General features: G+C 41.2%; 1 protein-coding gene across 13 annotated transcripts in view; it reads left to right on the forward strand.

The window, feature by feature from the left end:
* KATNIP (katanin interacting protein) overlaps positions 1 to 16,267 on the forward strand; it is a 221,019-nt gene extending 204,752 nt beyond the window's left edge. For all 13 annotated transcript variants that reach the window (XM_056805495.1, XM_016424209.2, XM_056805498.1 and 10 more), the window contains 5 exons: positions 536 to 675; positions 2,716 to 2,817; positions 5,174 to 5,334; positions 5,497 to 5,585; positions 13,583 to 16,267. In XM_056805495.1, the coding sequence (XP_056661473.1) occupies positions 536 to 675; positions 2,716 to 2,817; positions 5,174 to 5,334; positions 5,497 to 5,585; positions 13,583 to 13,641 (551 nt within the window). In that variant the 3' untranslated portion in view covers positions 13,642 to 16,267. The remainder of the gene's footprint in view (positions 1 to 535; positions 676 to 2,715; positions 2,818 to 5,173; positions 5,335 to 5,496; positions 5,586 to 13,582) is intronic.
* The last annotated feature ends 5,292 nt before the right edge of the window (positions 16,268 to 21,559 follow it).

Here is a 21,559-nt window from a genome sequence, read left to right on the forward strand (position 1 = left end):
TCTCCCACCATTCTCCTACTTGGACTAGGGAAGCAGATCCAGGTTATCAGAACTGTCAGGCTGCTTTGCTGCCTATGTGAGTACTGTTAGTTACCTCCTCCATTCTTTTCCAGATTCCTCTCCCAACTACCCCTCTTTCTCCCCCCAAAACCCCCAAACTTCTAAATTTCCCTTCCTTATTTAACAGTCTTTCTTCTTCCCTTATCTTTAACAATTCTGGGAAACTAATATTTATCAGTCAACCTTTTGGCCAGTTTCCTCTACTTTATTCTTCTTAAGACTGGCTTGGCCCACCCCCTGTGCTCTTGTTCCTTTCTGCCTCCTTGCACTCTCATTTTCTCTTGAACATCCCTAATTTGGCTGTCACTTCAGCAGCTACCAGGACTAGCAGGCAGCAGCTTCTGCCTGTCTGGTACTTTGGCCCCACACTCCCCTGAGTTCTCCCATCATCTTGATGTAGGTTGGCAGATATAGATTGGAAAATGGTGTGCTGAGCACTTCGTTTGGGTTATTACAGCTTAAAGGTTCACCTCAGATATTGCCGCTTTCCCAGACAGTGTGAATACCCTGGAGGGAGTGTGTGGAGATGTCCGAACTCCAGACAAGCTCATTGACCAAGTGAATGACACCAGTGATGGCAGACACATGTGGCTGGCCCCAATTCTCCCTGGCTTGGTAGGATTTACTATGTATTATATAGCATTCTGATGTTTGGTGAAAAATTATCTTTTATTTTAATTTAGTACATATCAAAGGTAGTGGAAAGAGCTCTGGATTTGGGAACAAGAAAAATGGGATCTTAATTCTGGCTGTTACCAAATAGCTATGTAAATTTGGGCAAGTTATTTTTCTCTGTGAGCCTCAGTTTCTCTACAGATATAGGGAAGAGATAATATTATCTAGTCCACTTCACAGGGGCATTGTGAAGATTAAATGATATGCTATGTCTTAAAAGTCCTTTGTAAGTTAAAAAACACTAAAGAAATGTGAGGGGCTGCCAAATTACCATTGCCATTACTGACTACTGAGGTCTTTGGTTTATCTGTCAAGTCAGGTTCAGCTTTGGTATTCTGTCACCTATACTTAAGCTTGCTGTGTTTAGCCCTTGACATCTAAAGAATGAGTGTCCATAGCCATCACAGCATCTGGAGGGAAAAGAATTTAAGGTTCCAGTGTCTCTATATATATCACCAGGCCAGACCTTCTTCTTAGTCTCTCTGTGATAGGGACCAAATAGCAGGGATTCTGTGGTCCTGCTATGGTTGTCCTAAGAGGTTGGAGAACTGATTATTTTGTGGTCACTGTTTTCTAAGGATAACCTTAAAACAGGAATTATTCTGTGAGCTTCACACCCTCTTTTCACACCCTCAGTTAAAATCTGAGAGTGCTAAAATGTATTTGACTTTTATTTTTTGAAAGGGGAACAAAAGTATGAGATTATATAGGATTGTTGACACTGGACCTGGAAGAGATCTTAGAGAGCATCTAGTCCAGGCCCTCATTTTACAAAAGGAAGACTAAGGCCCAGAGAGATGTGATATTCCCAAGGCAATGCATCTCCTAAGTGACACAGTTGAGATTTGTATATATTTCTCTAACTGCCCTCCCCTAGGATACCATGACTGAGGATAAAATTTGAAAGGAAATCTCCAACTGAATATTAGAGGAGAGAGAGAACCAATGATAGGTGGCAGAATGGAGAAAAGACTAGCCTGGGAGTTGAGAGCCCTGGGTTCTCATCACAGATCTCTTTGGATCTCAGTTTACTACTGTCAAAGGAGAGGGACTAGATGATCTAGGGGGTTCCTTCCAACTCAAAATCCTGGGATCCTTATGATCCCATGGCAGGAATGGTATTTTAAAATTAATTTCTCTTCCCCATCCCTGAAAATTTAGCATTTCACCCCACAATTATTCAGCTAAGCTTTTTGTGTCTGTGTTTAATTTGTGGTGGATGAGTAAAGGGAAGGAAAGCTAAATAGTAGCCAAGATTTCACTAAATTCTCAGTTAGGAATGCTTTCCCTCCTCTCTGACATATTCACTATTGCTCATCACTGGGCCATTGAATTAGGGGAAGTTAGGATGGTCAGAGTATTACAAAGCTTCCCCAATAAGGAGGGAAATAGGCAGATCAGCGTTTTGCTTTTTGCTAAGGCTGCTGGTAACACAGCTACATGTGACAAGGCTGACTATCCACTGTCCAAAGACTAAAGAGCCATAATAAACAAGTTGAATGAAAGGGAGATGCTGGTATCTTGGTGAGACCTCAGAACAAAATAGGATTCACTCTCTTTAGGATTCATCAGGGCAATAGAATGGAAGGAGCATTGGATTTGGCATCTGAGAACTGTGACTTGAATTCTGGTTCTATCTCTTCCTACCTCTGGGATCTCGGACAGGTCCTTCAATGTTTAACTCAGCTGCCTCCTCTTATAGGAATCCTTTCCCAAACCCCAGTGGTTGTAAGTGACTTCTCTGGGCCACAGTTTCTTCCTACAAATTGAATGTTAAATTATAATCCCTAAGGTCCCTTCCAACTCTAAATCTTATGGAAGCTTCTCTGCTTGCAGAGATTTAATCTCGACTAGAATTATTTCTTCTTTCTCAGCACTGTCTCTCTTTACCTCCAGCCCCACCCTTGGCCTTCCTAACTCTATGTCAGTTCCTTTTTTTTGCTAATCATGTCTCCTTGAATCAAGTGTTTCCTCTGACAGGTGAATCGGGTTTACGTGATCTTTGATCTGCCTACTACTGTGTCTATGATCAAATTGTGGAATTATGCAAAAACTCCCCATCGAGGAGTAAAAGAATTTGGAGTAAGTACTTATTATTCTAGCTGCTAATTGCCCCCTGGCAAGTATATGATTTGTTTCATTCAGTTGCAACTCTGAAAACAAATGTCTGGTCTCCCAGGGTATGAATACTCACCACTGTGAACCTAAGGAGAACAAGTTTCCCCTTGAGACACAGATCCCCTGGTGTCAAGACTAGAGTTGTGCCCTCCCCTTCTAAGTATGTCCAGCTGGCATGCCACCCCTTTGCATCTGTAGGATAGTAAAAAATGAGAGAGTCAGAATGGTGTTCTTGAAAGATGTGATTCCAATTTTGAAATAGTGATCTTGATTAAAGTCAAGAACTGTTAATTCCCTAGATTCTTCTCCCACCTTTGAATTCTGTACTCTGCTCCCTTTAAGCCATGGCATATTTTGGGAGGTGATCTTTCAAATAGCTTTGTCTTTGTCATTGGGGATTAAAAAGGTATCTTAGCCAGGTCTGGAGATAGGTTGTCCAGGGTTCAGATCTGGCCTCCAATCCCTCCTAGATGTGTGACCTAGGTCAATTCTCTTAACCTCATTGCCTAGCCCTTACTGCTCTTCTGCCTTAGAACCAATACATAGTATTACTTCTAAGACAATAGAAAATAAGGGTTAAAAAAATTGTGTGTCCAGGGCTGGGAAGGATGCCCCAATCTCTTTTTCTCCATAGGTTTAATCCATGTCAGTGCCCTGTTTGAGAACCTTCAGTTATTTCCTGGTGCCTCTGGAACAAATTATAAATTCCTCAGTTAGGCATTTCCAGCCCTTCACACTCTGGATCCAAGCTATGTTTCAAGACTGATTTCCTGTTACTCCCCCTCAAGCACTCTACATACCAGCCAAATTGACCTGCTTACTTGTTGTTCACCATACACAACATGGCCTTTCCTGCCTCTGTGATGAGGCTGTCCTGGCCACCAGCCCTGAGTCATGCCCTTTCTCACCTCTGTTTTTTGGAATCCCTACCCTCCCTTAACAGCTCCACCAGATGCCACTTCTTACCCAAAGTCTTTACAAATCCTTGTTCCCTACCAGTCATTGTGCACCCCTCCCCAGTTCTATTGTTCTTACTTTTTTTATATTTTACATTTATTTAACTATCCATGTTGTTCACCCACCCTCCAAAGGCCATTTTTATTTTGGTATCCCCTCTGCCTAACACAGTGCTTAGCACTAGTAGGTACCTAATAAATGCTTGTTGAATTGCATAACACACTAGCTTTGGAATCTTAAGCTTGATGAGTTTCTGTTTCCTCTTGTGATCCTTGCACTGTTGCGTGGCATAATGGGAATGGTACTAGGTTTGGCATCAGGAGATCTAGTTTTGGTTTCCAGTTCCAACATTTACTTCTATTCTACCATGGACAAGTCACATCCTTCCTTGGAGCCTAAGCCTCTTCTGCAAAATGAGAAGTTTGTGGAAGGGCAAGGAGACCAGCTGGCTGGAATTCATAGAAAGAAGTAAGATAAAATAAGTCTGGAAAGGTAGGCTCAAACCAGAAGTATGAAGGGTTTTAATATGGGGCTTAAGAGTTTGGTTTTTATCCAAGGGCAATACAAAACTTCAGAAGATTTGTGAACAGGGAAGTAGCATGATGGTCAGACCTTTGCTAGCACAAATACACAGTTCTACCTCCCCCAAAGCCAGTACAATTAATAGCCTCTTGAATGCCCTGCCTAACTAAGGCACTGACTATGGAGAGAGCAGTGGGGCATTTTGCCCAGGCTTCGCTACCCACTTCCAACTAGAATAGTATCCTTGGAAGAGACTAATACCACCCAGATCCCCTGGCCAACTGGGATGCATCCTCTGCCATAATAGCCTAGCCCTGATCATCACCCAGAGGCTTACCTTCCCTAACTACTTATCCAAACAACTTAGAGTAGAAGAACTAACCTCTCATCCAGTGTCATCCTTCTCCAGATTCTCAATAGATGGTTATTAGTACTTCCTAAGGCAGCCCATTATATTATTGAACAGTATCTCCATAATTATTTTGAGCCAAAATTGGTTTCCCTATAACAGCCCCTCACTGGCCCAGGTTTTGCCCTTCGGGGCAATTTAAAACAAATCTCTTCCTCTTCTTCTATCTGATAGCCCTTCAGATGGCCTTTCCTGACAGTTCTCTCAATCATTCCTCTTAAGCTGTAGTTTCCAGACTCAACTCACATGATTGCTTTGGGTAAGATGGCAGCTGCTCAGTGGGGAGGATGAAGATGTTTCTGGGCACATCATTCCAATGGCCCAATGTGAGGAGGAGTCGTAGGAGTAAACCAGAGGTCTTTCTATTCCCATCTTTTTACCATGTATCATTGTTTGCTATAATTATTATTTTTTTGTCTGTTCTTTCTCTAGCTTCTTGTTGATGACTTGTTAGTATACAATGGAATCCTGGACGTGGTCAGCCATGTGGTTCATGGCATCTTGCCTACCTGTGATCCCATAGTCCCTTACCACACCATTCTCTTTACGGAGGACGAGGAGATTTGTCATCGAGAGAAGTACACCATTATCAGGTTTGTGTGCAAGACCTAATGGGAAACAGCAATCTCGTTTGTCGGCAGTCCTTTCTGGAGTAGGCTTCAGTAGGCCAGACGGTGATTCTTAGAGGGGATTGATGACAACCATGTTCTGACCCAGAAGATTGATTGAATCTCCCCATTTTCTTACTTCTGCAGTAATCATGTTGAGGATCAGGATGTCCGGATGATGAATGAAAATCAAATTGTTACCAACTCCAAAAAGAAACAAACAACTGCTGACCCAGGTCAGTTTCATTTCTCTCACAGAGAGCATTCTATCTCTTACTTAGTGTTTGCCAAAATTGAGACTGAGTCAGAGCTCATCACGAACAGCATCAATTCCCCAAAACTCCTGTCCCTTTCTCAATCCAGAGTCAGTGTGTTTCTGACACTGGCCAACCTTAGACTGTGGGGATGATTAGCTGATGTTGGCAGGTGCTTTAGAAAGGGACCTTTCTAATATGTCTTAGTACTAAATCATGTGGCATAGCCCTGATTAACCAGCACCTTTAGGGAAAGGGACACCCTAGTTAATTTTCATTTTGGGGTAACTCAGGCTTAACCAGAAAATCCTTTGATGCCAGCATTTGTCATAGAAAATCTTCTAAAACATATACTTCCCAGTCTCTGTGAAAGCCAAATGGTAGCTATGGTTGAATCATTATTGTAATGGTTCCTATTCTTAAAATGGCGATGTAGCTTTAGTGAATAAGATGAAGATGTAGGTTCAAATACCACATCAGGCACTGACTAGCTCTGTGACTCTGAATAACTTACTTAATGTCTCTGTACCTCAATTTCCTTATATGTAAAATGAGGGAGTGGGACTCAGTGTCCTCAAAGATCCCTTTTGGCTTTTCTGTGGCAGCAAGAATCATATATATATATATATATGTGATTCTTTAACGTCCTCAGTTAGATAGATAGATAGATAGATAGATAGATAGATAGATAGATAGATAGATAGATAGATAGATATAACTGAGGACCTTAAAGATGACACCAAATTGACCACCTGCTTGGGAGGTAGTAGCAAGGATTCCTGTTTAGATAGGAGTTCAATTAAACAACCCTTACAAGTCCCTTCTAACATTGAGGTTCCAAAATGAGAGCTAACATTTATCTAGCCTCACAGACCTAGAGAATCAGAAGGGATCTCAAATGACTTAGAAGGTAGACCTTGCATTTTACAAATGGGGGAACTTCCATCTTGGTTGCTTTCCAATTCATCATTATAGCACTTTTTAAAGTAACTTCCTCCTACGTTTTAAAAAATTGACCCTTGCAAAACTGTGAAGTAATCAGGCAAGGCAGCTTCAGCCAAATGAAAAGAACAAAGAACTAGGAGTTAAGTAACTTGGACTCTGGTTCTAGCACCAGCACATAGCAACTGGGTGACTTTGAGCCAGTCTCTGCCTCTGGTTGTTAATCTTTCCAACTGTACAATGAGGGATTCCATTAGATTAGAATGACTTCTAAGATCTCTTCTAGCTGTAGAATTCTGTGGATATACTCCATTTTTCATGGCAGAAGAATGATCTCATCAGTAATAGCATTCTATCAACTCTTTCCTGTCTTGGCAGATTAGATGGTCCATGCATGTTCCCTTTCCCCAAAGACTCCTTTGCTCACATTTCTATGTATGGAAATCTTAGTGAAATAGTGGAAATGAGATCGTTTCAGCATCTAGGAGTTAAGAAACTGTATTATTTGACTAGGGTGGAGGCACTAGGCTGGATTCAGATTTAGATTTAGATTTAGAACTAACCTATCAAGAACTCCATAGTATAAGAGTTAAAATTAGGACTCTGGTCCTTAGAATTTTATAAAGTTTATTAGAATTACTTGTATAGGTAAAAGATCAGAATTAGATAAAAGTAAAATAGCCTAATCTAAACTACCACATGGGTGGTCTCAGCCTGTCCAGCAGTCCCCCCCCTCACTGGCCCGGCATGGACATTCAAGATAGAGAGAGGATACTTCCTTGTCTCAAACCTTTTAACCTCCCTCTCCCTTCAGTGTCAAATTCAGGTATGTCCAGATCGAACTCAGAGTCACAGCATCCATGCTAGATGACATAAGTGACCTAGCTCCAGGAGCGCAGATACCTGTGATCCTAGGAGAGGATTCCCCCTCACACAATAGTCAGTTACTGATGCTCCAGAAACTGAGCTACAATTGTGCTTAATTGTAGACCTGCCATTCCAGGTCTCTATCCATGTCTTTTCTATTCCCTTTCCATAAATCTCCTGTCTACTTCAATGGCATTCACTGACAATTTACTTTATGAATTGACCTTGTACCTCTCTACCATTTGTGTGAAATAGCTCAGCTGAAAATCTACCACATAAGGCAATTTCCTAAATTTTGGACAATGATATAGTTGCCTGAGACCTTCACCCAAGGGAACAACCAATCTGCTTTAAATGGAAACAAGTCCCTAAACACTTGCCACAACTGTAAGACTGATATTTTTGATCACATATGTTTCCCAGAGCTTTAAAAGTCACCTTGTTTTTATTCAACTCCCCTGACTAGTCCCTGACATTAGCACTCTACAGAGCCTGTTCATTCTTCTATAGGATGCCCCCTGCCCTCTGGGTCCTTATGCTTGCTTTTCTAATGCCACCTTTAGACTCTCTCATCCTTTAGTCTGTCTAACAGTTACCTCCCAGCTGGGATTGGAATAGAGAAAACAATTTATTAGGGTATGAACATCCAAGCCCACCAAGTTGTTCCAGTTTCTTTTGGAGAATCCCCTACCTATTTTGAGATTGTAGTCCTAATAAAGGGCAATGATAGAGGGACACTGATCACACACACACACACACACACACACACACACACACACACACACACACACACAAAACAGAAAAATCTGCTCCTATCTTTGAAGCATTTAATCTTAGAGCTAGAAGAGATTTCAGTTCATGGAATTCAAGTCTTACCTGAGAAAGAAAACTATATGTCACAGAATCATAGAATTTTAGATTTGGAAGGGACTTCAATGACCATCTATCCCAACCCATATCCCAAAAGGAATCCCCATTCTAGTATTCTAGACAAGTTATCATCCAACCTCTGCTTAAAGACCTATAAGATGGTGGGCACTATCCCCAGAGGCATCCCATTCCACTTTAGGGCAGCTCTGACCTATCAGAGTCATATCATTTCATCAAACCTGAATTTGCTTCCACAATTTCTACCCATTGTTCTTCCTGGCTTTGCTCTCTGGGTCCAAATAGAACAAGTCTATTCATTCTTCTACATAACAGCCATTCACATATTTGAAGACAGTTATCAAATGTTCCTGCAGTCTTCTCCAATTTCTCATCTTTAACTGATCCTGGTTGGCCACCCTGGACACTCCTCAACTTATCAATGTCCCTCTTAAACTGTGGTGGCCAGAACTAACACAGTCTTCCAGATGTGGGCTAACCAGGGCAGAGCATAACCAAACTATCTCAACTTTATTCCTGAAAGCTGTCTATGTTTTGTCTAATAAAACCCAAGATCCCAATACCTTTTTTGGCTGCCATGCTTCACCATTTATTAAAACTCCCCAGATCTTTTTAAGCAATCTGATATATATATATGAGAGACTACTACACATATATATGGATATATATGGTATATATATATATCCATACTTTCCCCATCTTGTACCTTGGAAGTTGATTGTTTGAACCCAAGTGTAAGATTTTACACTTAATTCTAATGGAGTCCATCTTGTTAGATTCAGCCCAAGGTTCTAGATTGCCAGGATTGTGTTGGATTTTGACTTTGTCATCCAGTGTGTTAGCCATCTCTCCTGGCTTTTTGTCATCTAAAAACTTGAGGAGCATGCCAGCTATACTTTTCTCCAAGTCACTAACAAAAATCTTAAATAGCAGAGGGCAAAGGACATAGATCCCTGAGGTACTCTGCTAGTGAAATCTCCTACCAAAATGACATTGGCCATTAATGATGACTACTATTTGAGTCCGGCCATTAAACTAAATCCAAATCCATCTAACTACAGCATCTGGTCTTTCAGTCCTTTACCTAAGAATACTATTAAACTCTTTATCAAATGCTTTATTAAAATCTAGGTAAATTACATCTGCAACCTCTCCCTGGTTTACCAGTTCAAAAACCCCATAAAAAAAAGGATATAAAGTGTGACTCTGACATGATATATCCTTTATTTATATGACCTTTTCTATGTGTTTTTTCCTAAAACTTCTTTGAAGATCCATTCTAAAAAGATTCTAGGGATTGAAGTCAATATCACTGGCTTTTAATTTGCAAATTATTCCCTTTCCATTTTTTAAAAATCAGGATAGCATTTGCCTTTCTCCAGTTTGTCCAGTGATGCTTCTCCAATTTTCTATGATATTTTGGATGTCACTAACAGTAGCCCATCAGCTTGTTGTTCTTTTAATTCCTGATGATGTACCTCTTCTGGCCAAAGTTATGCAAATTCATTCACCAAGGGCAGCTTGGGCATCTTCTTTCTATCTTCTTCCTTACTCATTTTACGTATTGATGCCCTGTTTGTCATCATTTTTCTTCTTTTTCCACTGTAAAACACTCTTGGCAGGAGGAAAAAAAAACAGGCAAAAGAAATACTTAATAGCTGCAACCTCTCTTTGTTTTCAGTTATCATCACTTATTATTATCCCCTCCAAAGAGTGGTCCCACTTATTTTTTGATTCTCCTTTTTCTCTCAGGGTAGCTTAAGACAGACAGATAACACACACACACACACACACACACACACACACACACACACACACACACACACACACACACACACACAATCTTTTTTATCATCTTTGGCCATTGGTTTTTACAGACCTATGCTAGACACTTCTAGTAAATCTTTGCTTCCATCTTATTTAGTGAGTTATCTATGCATCCACATTACTCTTGTCAGATAAGATTTACTTTTCTTGCCTTTTTAAATGATTCTTTCCTTTCATTCTTTAGTATTTCCCATTCCTTCTGGGAAGATTTATCTTATAGAACTTTAGTCCACGGGATCCTACCCATCCTTCTTCTAATGCCTTTGAGATCAACTTTCTCCAAATCTAAGGCACAGGTCAAGACAGTTGCCCATTTTTGATCTTCTCTGTCACAAACTCTAGAAGAGAGTGGTCTCTTCTTCCCAAAGTTCCCATAATTTCTACCTACTTCCAGCAACCAACTTGTCTGCAGTAGTGAGAATTGGATCCAGAATAAAATTTTCCCTTTTGGTTCTACTCATTCTTGAAGAATGAAGTTATCACTAAAGCAAATCCAGTTGTTGGCTATTATGTTTTTATCAGAGAAGGAGCCTTCAAGAGATTATTAAAGGGCCTTCATATCATGCTGTGGTCCTACATTGATAGACTGTTTCCTGAACTCTTTATCTCTTTTCCTGCCCAAATGGGCATTCATATACCCACCTAACATCAATCTATCTTCATGAAAATGCTTGCTGCCCCCTGAGTTCCTCTCTCTACCCATTCTACTTCAACTCCTGGATTTTCTTCACATGAGTTTACTCTGGAATATACATTGTTTCCTTAGTACTTTCAATCTGTCCCATTTCTTTTTTTTCCATATTAACCATGTTGCCAAAAAAATTGAGGGGATGCCCATCAATTAGGGGTTGACTGAACAAGGTGTGGTATATGATTGTGAAAGGATATCATATGCTATAAATGATGAGCAGGATGATTTCAGAAAAATCTAGAAAGACTTACATGAACTGATGCAAAGTGAAGGGAATAGAACCAGGAGAACATTGTCCAAAGTAAGGCAATATTGTAACAATGATTAACTGTAACTTAACTACTCTGACCAGTATAATGATCCAAGACAATTCTGAATAACTCATGATGAAAAATACTATCTGCCTCCAGAGAGAGACCTGATGAACTCTGAATGAAGGTTGAAGCTTAATTTTTTCCTTTTATTTTTCTTTCCTTTTTTTTTTGACAACATGACTAATATGGGAAAAAATAAAGTACTATACTATATATCCTTTCTCCTCCCTCATTCTCCTCTTATTTGTTTCATCAAACTGCTTTATTATTCAATTTATTTTATACTAAATTGTTTTATTAAGTTATTTTTTGTTTGTGTTGGCTAGCCAGTTGCTTTTTCCCTTTAGTTCTCTGCAGGTCTTTGTACCTCAATCCTGGTTTCCTTCCTTCAAATCCAGTCTTCTGTCATATTGAACCCTTCTTCTCCTCCAGCTTATCCTCAGGTTTTCCTAATTTCTTTTCAGAATTCCTTCTGACCTTCTTTGGAAGTATATACACCTGCAATATGCCGTCAGAATTCCCTTCCTCCTTATTTAGCTCTTCTTCATTTCCTATGGGGAGCCAGAAATAGGAAGGTCAATGACTTCAAGTACTCACACAGTGTTCCTTTAAAGACCTCCAGTAAACAGAAATTCATTACCTCCTAAAGAATGTAATGCCATATTTGGACAGTTCTGATCAATAGAGTATCTTTCTTTATATCAAGCCAGAAATCCATCTCCCTGCACTCTCTATTCATTATTCTTAGTTTTATGCAATGGGGCAAAACAAGAAAAGGCTTGAGGAAAGCTACCATGCCTTTGCCAAGTCTTCTCTTTTCTAGCCTAAACATCACCAGTTCCTTCAAATGATCCTCTTATGACATAGTCTCCCGCCCATATATCCTAGTGTACCTTCCAATGTACACTTTCTATATTGTTACTGTCTTTCCCCAAATATGATACCCAGAATTCACAGACACCCAGAGATCAGATCTGATCTGAACAGAGAAAAGATGGAACCTAATTTCCCTTACTCTACTAGACCCTGTACTTCTATTAATGCAGCCTTATAGTACAATAAAAACAACCATGGCCATATAGTGGATAGAACTGACCTTGAGGTCAAGCAGACAAGGATTCAAGTCCTACCTCTGATACATATTGACTGTGTAACCTTGGGTAAGTCATTTAATCTCTCAGTGATCCAGGCAACTGTTTAATACATTGGATTATAGAGTAGACACCCATCCATATTGATAGGGAGAGTTTCCTCATAGGCAATTCTCTAAACCAATAAAATCACAGGTTTGCTCAGAAAACACACCCTCAAACATATTCACCTTCTTGGCTACCCCATCACATAGTACTACTTTTGAGTTTGGCATCCTCTAAAACACCTGCTCTTTCTCCAATGAAGTGTTACCTAGGCCCAGCTTCTTCAGTGTGAACATGAGCTATGTCATCCCAGGAGCTACAATACTGGTCAGAAGGGTCTGAAAGGCAGAGGAGAGAGGTGAAGGGGTCAGCAGGAAGGGCATTAGAAAGGTCTGAGGTAGATGGCTCAGCAGCAACTGCCTCTAACTTCTCATTACTTTAACCACAGGCCCTAGAGAATACTGCCAGATTTGACCCTTTGATCTCAACTCCTGACGTTGGACTGTAGAGTGTTCAGACCTACTTCTATTCACCTTTGTCCTGTTACCTGATTTTACCCAGCCATAATTATTAACTTATGATTATGATTGTGCAACTGTCAGCTAGCCACGGAGCAACATTCACAGTGTCTAAGGCACTTCTACAATATAATATTGACCAGTATTTGTTTTGTCTCTCTGTCTCTCTGTCTCTCCTCCTCTCCTTCTTCCTCTCTTCCCCTTCCTTTCTCCCTCCCTCTCTTGCTGTCTATCTCTCTGTCTTTGTCTATGTCTCTGTCTCATACACCCACATACACACAGACACACACACCTCCTCTGGAATCATTCCTTTTCTATAACAAAATTCATTAGAATTCTGAATTCTATAATTTTAATAGAAGTAGGAGAAACCATAAATATGATCCAATTTCTTATTACCATATTTAATAGATTTGGAATCTGTGGCCTAGAAAGGGGAAGTGGCTACCCAAGATCACAGAACACATTAACAGCAGAACTAAAAATTGAACCTTTGTATCTTGCCTCCCCATCCAGCTCCCTTTCTATCTCACCATGCCATGTACTGCAAGTCACTCTGCAAGTCACTCAATTCTTATAACAGATGGGGTGCAAGGAGTGGGAACATGTAGAATCTAGGACCTCCCAGATGCATTCATAAATAAAAACTTAATCATGAATCAAGGGTCCTACAGGTCTTTCTCACCTTTCCCACTGCTGACTGGAAGGCTGAAGCCCACTCAGTTCAGTTCATTAGTGTTAAAAGGCTTCTCCATCATAATGAATTGTAATGCCATGTATTGTGATCTTTCAACAGCTTTACGCCCCAAGACCTGCATAAGCGAGAAAGAATCGGTGAGGAGGAGAAGATACTGACAGATTGAGGAGAGAAAACAGTGTGGTCTAGCCAGCTCTTTGCTTTGACACTCCAGGACCCCCCTTCCCCCCCCCGCAGAGATCCTTCCACTCACAGGCTAGGGGAAGGTTTTTTGACTGATGTGAAATTCAGGGCAAGTGTTGTCCTCCCTTTGCATTTGGGTCTGATACTTTGCCAACTGGGAATCCAGAGGAGATATGAACTGAGTTCCAGTTAACACCACCAATCAAGAGGGGGCTGAGAAAACAGTCAGTATGTATTGGAGTCTGTTTGGGGATGGGGGAGAAGAGATTCAGAGGTTAAATTGCTTGGAAAAAATACAGGCATTGCTGGATACAAACCTAGAGGACAAAGGGCCATTTGAACTGTATTTTTCTAATGGATTTTGGGGGTTTTGTTGTTGTTGTTTTGTTTCACTTGCCATTCTACCAAATTCTTCTCCTGCTTTCTCAGAGCCCTCTCCTGGGTACCTTGTCAGGCTCAGGCAGCTGCAGGAAAAGCCAGTTTAAAATCTGTAATGGGGAATTGGCCTACAGGGGAAGAGCCTGATATAGAGGGAGAAAAAAAAAACCCAGTATGAATAAGAGTATCTCCCCCGAGCATGTGGTCCAGCCCTCTGAGTGTGAGCTCAGCAGTTACCAGAAAGAGACTGGGGTCACAGCCAAGAGCCAGCTTCTTGCTGGTGGAGATGGCCATAACTGCTCATTCTTTAGGTAGGGAGGGACTTTAGGATTGCCGAAGGAAGCTGTCCATCCCCACATTTCCTCTGAGGTCCAGTGTGGAAGACATACAGTTAGGTAGAGGACGTGACCATTATTGTTAAGCGTACTCCCCATTTCATTATTTTGGGGACAGTTTGGGGGCAGAGAATGGAACATCTCATGCTCATACCCATGGAAATATTCATATAGAGCATCTATTTTATGCAAACTCTCATCTTTGCACCATTCCTCTCAAATTCTTGATGGAAGAGAATCCCTGGGAAAGGTGTTTCTAAAAGTGAAATGCATCTCCAGACTTCCTGTGCATACACATATGTGTGCATGTGTGTATAGTCTCTTTCTCACACACATACACACACTCACACATAAACACACACACACACTTCTTTGGTCTTAACTCTCTTTTAACTCTGTAGGCCAGGCTGAATCCCAGAAATGAAAAGTGCATAATGTTAGATGTCATGCAGAAAGGGAAATTCCATCCCTTTCTTTAAAGCAGAGCAAAGAGGAAATCCTGGAGGCTGCCCGAGTCTCCATATTTCCCTGAACTTTGAACTTTGAAATTTGACCCTAAACAAGACCAGCCTTGGCCTAGGGTGAGGAGAGAGCTGGAGGCCACATTTGCCTTCCAGAACCCAGTCCAGCTACTGGTTTGTGTGTATCCAGAAAGAGGATGGTCTATTGCTGCAGAGGTTCCCCAAACACAATTCGATAGGTTGAATCAAAAGCAAAATTCCTCGCAAAGGGGAAGCCCAAGGTTAGTGACAGCACAGCCCTGTGGGGATGGGATGAACTGAGATCCAAGGAAGCTGCAGATCAGCCAGGTTCAATTCCCCAGTGCTGTTCCCTGTGGGGCAGGACAGAGCACCTTGAAGTCAGATTCCTGGGGCCTGAAGGTCATTTGCTTTCAGCACTTCCCTCCAAGAAGTGAGATGTTGCCATCTTGTTAGCTGCTTCCTCAGTCCCCTCTGCTTTGCCCTGTGTAAGGACTTACCCCCCATATTGTTTCCTTGTGGGCTCCCTGAAGGATAAGAATGTAGGGCTCTAACACTTTGGAAGCATTTAGCCAGGGAGTCGTAGGCCCTTCAGGTGTAATGGTTCCAGCTGCTGCCAGCTCCCGCTTACCAGCACATTGGGTACTTCTACTCCCCCACTCCCCACCCCCAGTGGGGAACAAGTGAGCCTTAACCCCTGTGCCATGCGCTGTTCAAAATACATCTACTTCCATCTATATACCAAGTTCTTATCAGGGAACTAATTGGTTTCCCAGTGGTGGGTAATTTCTTGTTCCAAATATTAATCTGTTGTTTTTCTGGCGCCCGGCCCGGAGACAGCCTATGTACTGTAAGTATGTTACTATGCAACGGAAAACCTGAACAAATATTTTATAAGATTTGCAGATTAAACGTAAGCAGCTATGCAAATGTACTTTCCATTTGTAACTTGTGCATGATATGAAGATCAGGATTTGCCCCTCCTAACTAAGATTTATCATTTACCCAGCTTGTAAAAAACCCAACTTCCTGCTCTTGGTGAATGCTTCTGATGTGTGGGATAGTAGAACTGTCCTTCATGTCCAAGCTCTTATAAGAGGGAAAATGGAAAGAAGGTCAGACATAGCTTGTAGGTTAGCATTCCAAACCCCTAGTGAGAATTTATAGGCATCTGACAAAACTACAGGGAAAAAAAACCCTGACCAACCTAACACTGATGCCATTTGTATAAGTTAGAATTGTCTGTGTAAGTGTGCTTGCACACATACAACACACACACACACAGTCTGTCTTTGCTGATATTGCTATAATTGTATGGACCATACCAGGCTAGAAAAGGATTGTACAGACGTTCATCTTCAAAGAGATTTATATTTTTTTCCCAAAGTCAATAAAATATGTTCTAAAAATGTCATCTTATTTGAGAGGAAGGGGTGGTGGTGATGGTGGTCAAGAATTCATATAAAGATACCAACAAATTAAAAGGTGGGGGGGGGGAGAAAAGAGAACAGGAAGGAGAAAAGGAGCGAAAGAGGGAAGGAAATATTCCACTGAGATTCTTTAGTAATAGATCTAGGCCTAGGGTCTGGTCTCCTTCTCATTTCTGGCTTTCATCCACAAGACTTTCCTCAAAGGGAGGGCTGAGGGCCAGAGAATAACCTGGGACAGGTACCTGGCTGAGAAAAGATAGCAGCTACAGCCCAGGACCCACCTGCATTATATCTCCAGGGTGCCTTCTCTTGCATTCTAGAAACATGGCCCATCACTTTCTGCTCCAGCTTGTCACCAAAGATGAGACCTGAGCTCAGACGAATTTTTAAACAGCCCACAAGGCTGCTTATAACCACATCACCTCATTAATACATCCCTCTTGGGTGGGCCACACCAATGTCTCATCATCCAATAGAGTGAATGCTTGAGTGCATCCAGGGGACTGCCATGCACCACCAGTCACCCACTGAGCCCAACAAACAAACATTTGACCTTGGTCTTGGCTCAGGGTTTCCAATGAGGCGTTCATTTCCCTCCGCATCTTACTTCCAATTCTGGCCTGTTTTTTCCCCTGATCTCCCCACCATGACGAGTGAGAATAAATCACGTTCAAGGTTGCTGTCAGAGGGGCTGCTCAGGGACTTGTTTATTCTGTGTGCAGGGATTAGACAAGAAATTTAAAAATTAAGTGGAGTGACTGCCAGAGAGAGAGCACTAGGAAAGGACCAGGGGCTAAAGACCAGTTCCAGGTTTTTAGAGAAAGGCAGCTGCTTTGGTACAATTAACAGGAAACAGTCTACCCTTTGGTTTTAAAGAAATCACAGCTTTGATAATAACCAGCAACAGTATATGCAACAAAGCCCAGGAAGAGCAAATGATCAGAATTTCTCAATTGGAGACATTTCCAGCTATGCAGCAGATCTGCTTCACCAAGAAAGAAATGAGCCTCCCTCATCTCTCCCCCAGTGCTTTCCAAGGCAAATTATGCATCTCGTCAAGCAGTGGTGAACCAGATTGTGCAAGGGAAAATCTGTTAGATCTCTTTGGGCACATTCTGAGGTCTGACATTTCCCAACCAGGAAACACATATGGAGAACAGCAGCCTCCCTCTGTTTGCCTGCTCACTCAGTAGCTCAAGGCTGTCATGAGAAATAGGAGAGAAATACTGCTACAAACCTGAGTCCTACAGCTTTGCTTTCCTGGTGATGCTTCAAGACATCCATTCCTGGAGGTTTCAGAGGGCATCACCCCAAACCAACATCTCCCCCACTGGTACCATTTCTCTCTGAGCATTCTGGGGTGGAGATACCATCATGTAGCCAATAGGGACTCAAAAGGGAACTTGTCAAAGGTATAAAGGACCAGATCTGTCTGAAACAAAGACCGAATAACTCCCTGAAAAATGCCAGATGTCACCAGAAAAGGCTTATCTCTCAATTGCCTGGCAAAACATTATTTTCCACTCAGTAGATTTTCCATAGTGACCAGTCATGGAGAATGAGTGAGCATGTGTGTATGTGTATATCTGCCCACATACTTTAATTCTTTAGATTATGCATTGTTTTATATTATTCACTCCCCTACTTCCACTAATCAAAGAGTTTATACTCTTCCCATAGCAACTATAATAATAGAAACTGGTTGGTTTTTTTTTTTAAAGAATGAAGAAACCATAGAGATCAAGTCTAACCCCTTTAATTCAACAAGCATTTTTTAAGCATGCAAGGCATGGTGCTGGTGATGTAGTAGGGAGAGCACTTAAAGAGAGAAGACTTGTGTTTAAATCCTAGCTCTCTTTGTACAACTTTGGGGAAATTCAACTTTCCCGGGCTAAAATTTCTTTCTCTGCAGATTGAAGGAGCTGGCTCAGATGACCTTTTTAAGTCTTCCCCTGCTTCTAAACCTATGGTAATGTGAAGCAAACCTGGACCTTAAGGAGCTTGTCCTCCACTGAAAATATTCAGCATGTCCCCAGAAAAATATAGCCTCATTTTATAGATTAAGAAAACTGATTCAGGAAGGGTGACTTACACATTGGTACAATGAGTTAGTTGCAAAGTAGAAGCCAGAATCTAGGTCTGATTTCAGTCAAAATCCCAACTTGCTGAAGACAAAGATATAGTAGAATGCCAAATCCTGAAAGGACCCCAGAACATTAGCTAAATGGAGCTGGAAGATTTAAGCCTGAGACATTTACTAGTTGGGTAATCCTGGGCAAGTCATTTAACCTGTGCCTGCCTGAGTTTTTCCTTATGTAAAATGAGAATTATAACATCTACCTTCCAAAGATGTGATGATCAAATGAGATAATATTTGTAAAGACTTTGTAAGCCTTAAAGTGCTATATAAATGCTGTTCTCTTAAAAATTGACCAGTCCCAACTCATTTTCCAGAATATATTTTATTTTGCAGAATCTTTCAGCCCATCTCCACCTTACCGTCCCCCAAGAATATAAGCTCTTTAAGGGCTGTTTTATAAAAAAAAAAAAATCTATCTCCACAGTGCCTTGCACATAGTAGATAATTGTTACAAAGAATAAAACCCAGAGCCCCACCTAAAATGGAAATTTTAGCTCCAGAGGATGAGGGTGAGGGAGTTTGGTGCTTCAGTCCTAAATGAGAGAATAAGTCTAGAGAACTGAGAAATGTGGTTGCCCTGAGCTATTCAATCCAATTTGATTCTATAAAACTTTCAGGGCTGCTTCAGCACCTGGGCTCACACCTACAGCTTTTGTCTGACCCTAGAAGGGAACTTGACTACCTTGGACAGCGATCAGAGTGGGCAGCACCTCAGGCAGTCCAGTCTGGATTTTGCTACTTGGGTCTTGACAATGCTAACCCAGGAAGATTTAGCTGGCAATGGCATAGGCCCTGAAGAATTTCTAGAGAAGGAATAGAGATTTGGAGGTTATTTGGAGTGTGTCTGGATGACATGCAAATACTATGCAAATGAGGCTCTATTATGTTTGGCTTCCCACTGCCTTTCATGAGCCTGGTGACCTCCGCCTCCCCACCTGCCTGCCTGCACAGAGGGAAGGCCCAGCAGTGCTGCCGATCATCATTAAAGAGCCCAATGAGGTTACTCTTGACCTGAAGTAAGGCTTCTGCTTCCCAACCATTTCCAGGAGCTGAAGCATCTCTGCAGCTTCCAGGGGTCCACAGCTGCAAGGGGCTGATAACAACCTGAATTTTCTCCTGGGAAGGCACATAACCCTTTTGTAATTAATTCTGCCAAGCTAGTCAGTGCCACTTAGTATGGGCAGTGCCCACCACAGGCTTGAGTGTGCCAACCCTGCACAGGGGGTGGGGGAAGGAGATGAGCCTGCCTCACACAAGGCAGTGACCCACCAACGCAGCTTCTGGATTTTACAGAGAAATTCTCAGTCTGTAATAAGAAATAGGCTTAGAGAGGGTAAGGGACTTAGCTACCTGTGTTTACTTATGTGGCATGTTAAGGACCCCACATTTCAATTTGTCCTCCAAGTCCACTCTTTTCCATATTTCATGGAAGACATTTTGTCTAATCTGGAAAAATCATAGGATCAGAAAAGTAACACTGGAATGGATGTTGTCGGTCAGCTAGTCCAAACTCTTCATTTAACAGGTGAGGAAACAGACCTAGACACTTTAAATGCCACAGGTCAAATAGCCATTAAGCAACTGAGTCAGGATTTGAACTCTGATCTTCTGACTCTGGATCTTCTATTTTTTCCATGGGTTCCATCTCCTCTATGTGGATCAAGCAGAGATCCTAGAAGTGTTGGATAGTGACAAGTTCCCTGGGTGTGGCATAGGACGTTTGGGTTTAGATTCTAATTCAGGTACTATACTAGCTGTACAACCTTGGGTTGTATACTCAACCTCTCTGGGCCTTAGATGCATAATCAGTAAAAATGAAAGATTGGACTAAAAGGGTTCCCTCCAGCTCTAATGATGTATGATTTATCTAGCCTCTAACCAGTCTAAGAAGATGACACCAAAATCCAGGTATTTATAATTGAAATCTCTTGGACCCTCAATGCATACCTATTTTATAACAGTTCCAGGATAAACTAATACTGGAGAAAGGATATATCTTTGCTTAATTTTGTATTTCTGGGGGAAATTCTTGTTTACACACAATTCAAAGAGGCTTCAGTATGGCATAGTGGAAAGCTCATTTGAACCAGAAACCAGGAGAGCTGGGTTCAACTTAGCCCTGTTACTTGAGGTTATCTAATAGTAGCACTTCCACATGGTGGTCTTACAAGATGATTGTGAGGAAAATGCTCTGTAAACTGGCATGCAAGTGTGAGCTAATTTTACCATCTGCTTTTCCAGCCCATAACAGATTGAAAACAAAAAATTAGAGAACTCTGAGGGGGTAGGAGAAATTACTGGCCACACAATAGTGAAAAGGAACAGCTAAAACAGCTTAGCAGAGAGGGAGAAGACACACACATACACAAAAGGTTGAAAAGGCAGAATCAAGAAATCTAAAATCCTTTTGCTAAATAGAGAGATCAATGGTCCTAAACCCACCTCACTTATGCCTTAAGGAACCATAGTATTAATTAAAATGTAGACATTTGAAAAATCATGTTTGCCTCTTAGAATTATATTTCTGGGAAAGATTTTCTTTTTCTCTTACTGCACTGACTAGCACAAAGAGTGACTAATTCACAATAATAACCCAGAGTCATCATAAAGTATCTCCACTGTGTTCAATATGCCCTACTGGAGAAGGAAGAGAAGTTTACTGTTTGTTTTGGGGAAATTTCCATCAAAAGTGGGGCAAAAGAATAAGCTTCAATTACCTGTAGACTTATTTGGAAATGCTAGATAAATGAGGTGATGTAATACTACATTCCATAGATTTTTATTCTAAAAGGCTTAGCAAACTACGGACAGAAGACATAGGGTTCAAGACTCTGCCAGTGTCTGGCTCTTTGTGACCTACGGTAAGTCACTGAATCTCTTCCCTAAGCTTCAATGTCTACATTTGACAAATAGAAATAATGTCATTTAAACTATTTACTCATAGGGAAGAGGTGAAAATTGAATGAAGGGATGAGACTCCTCATATGTAAAGCACTATACAAATATAAAATATGAATGATATTCATTTTAATTTATCATTATTGAGAACTATGATTTGTGATGTTAATTAAAATTAGCCAATATTAATAATTCACACATAAAGTTATCATGTGATTAATAGTATTTACTAA

This window comes from Monodelphis domestica, chromosome 7, assembly GCF_027887165.1.
Source record: "Monodelphis domestica isolate mMonDom1 chromosome 7, mMonDom1.pri, whole genome shotgun sequence".
Lineage (NCBI taxonomy): Eukaryota > Metazoa > Chordata > Mammalia > Didelphimorphia > Didelphidae > Monodelphis > Monodelphis domestica.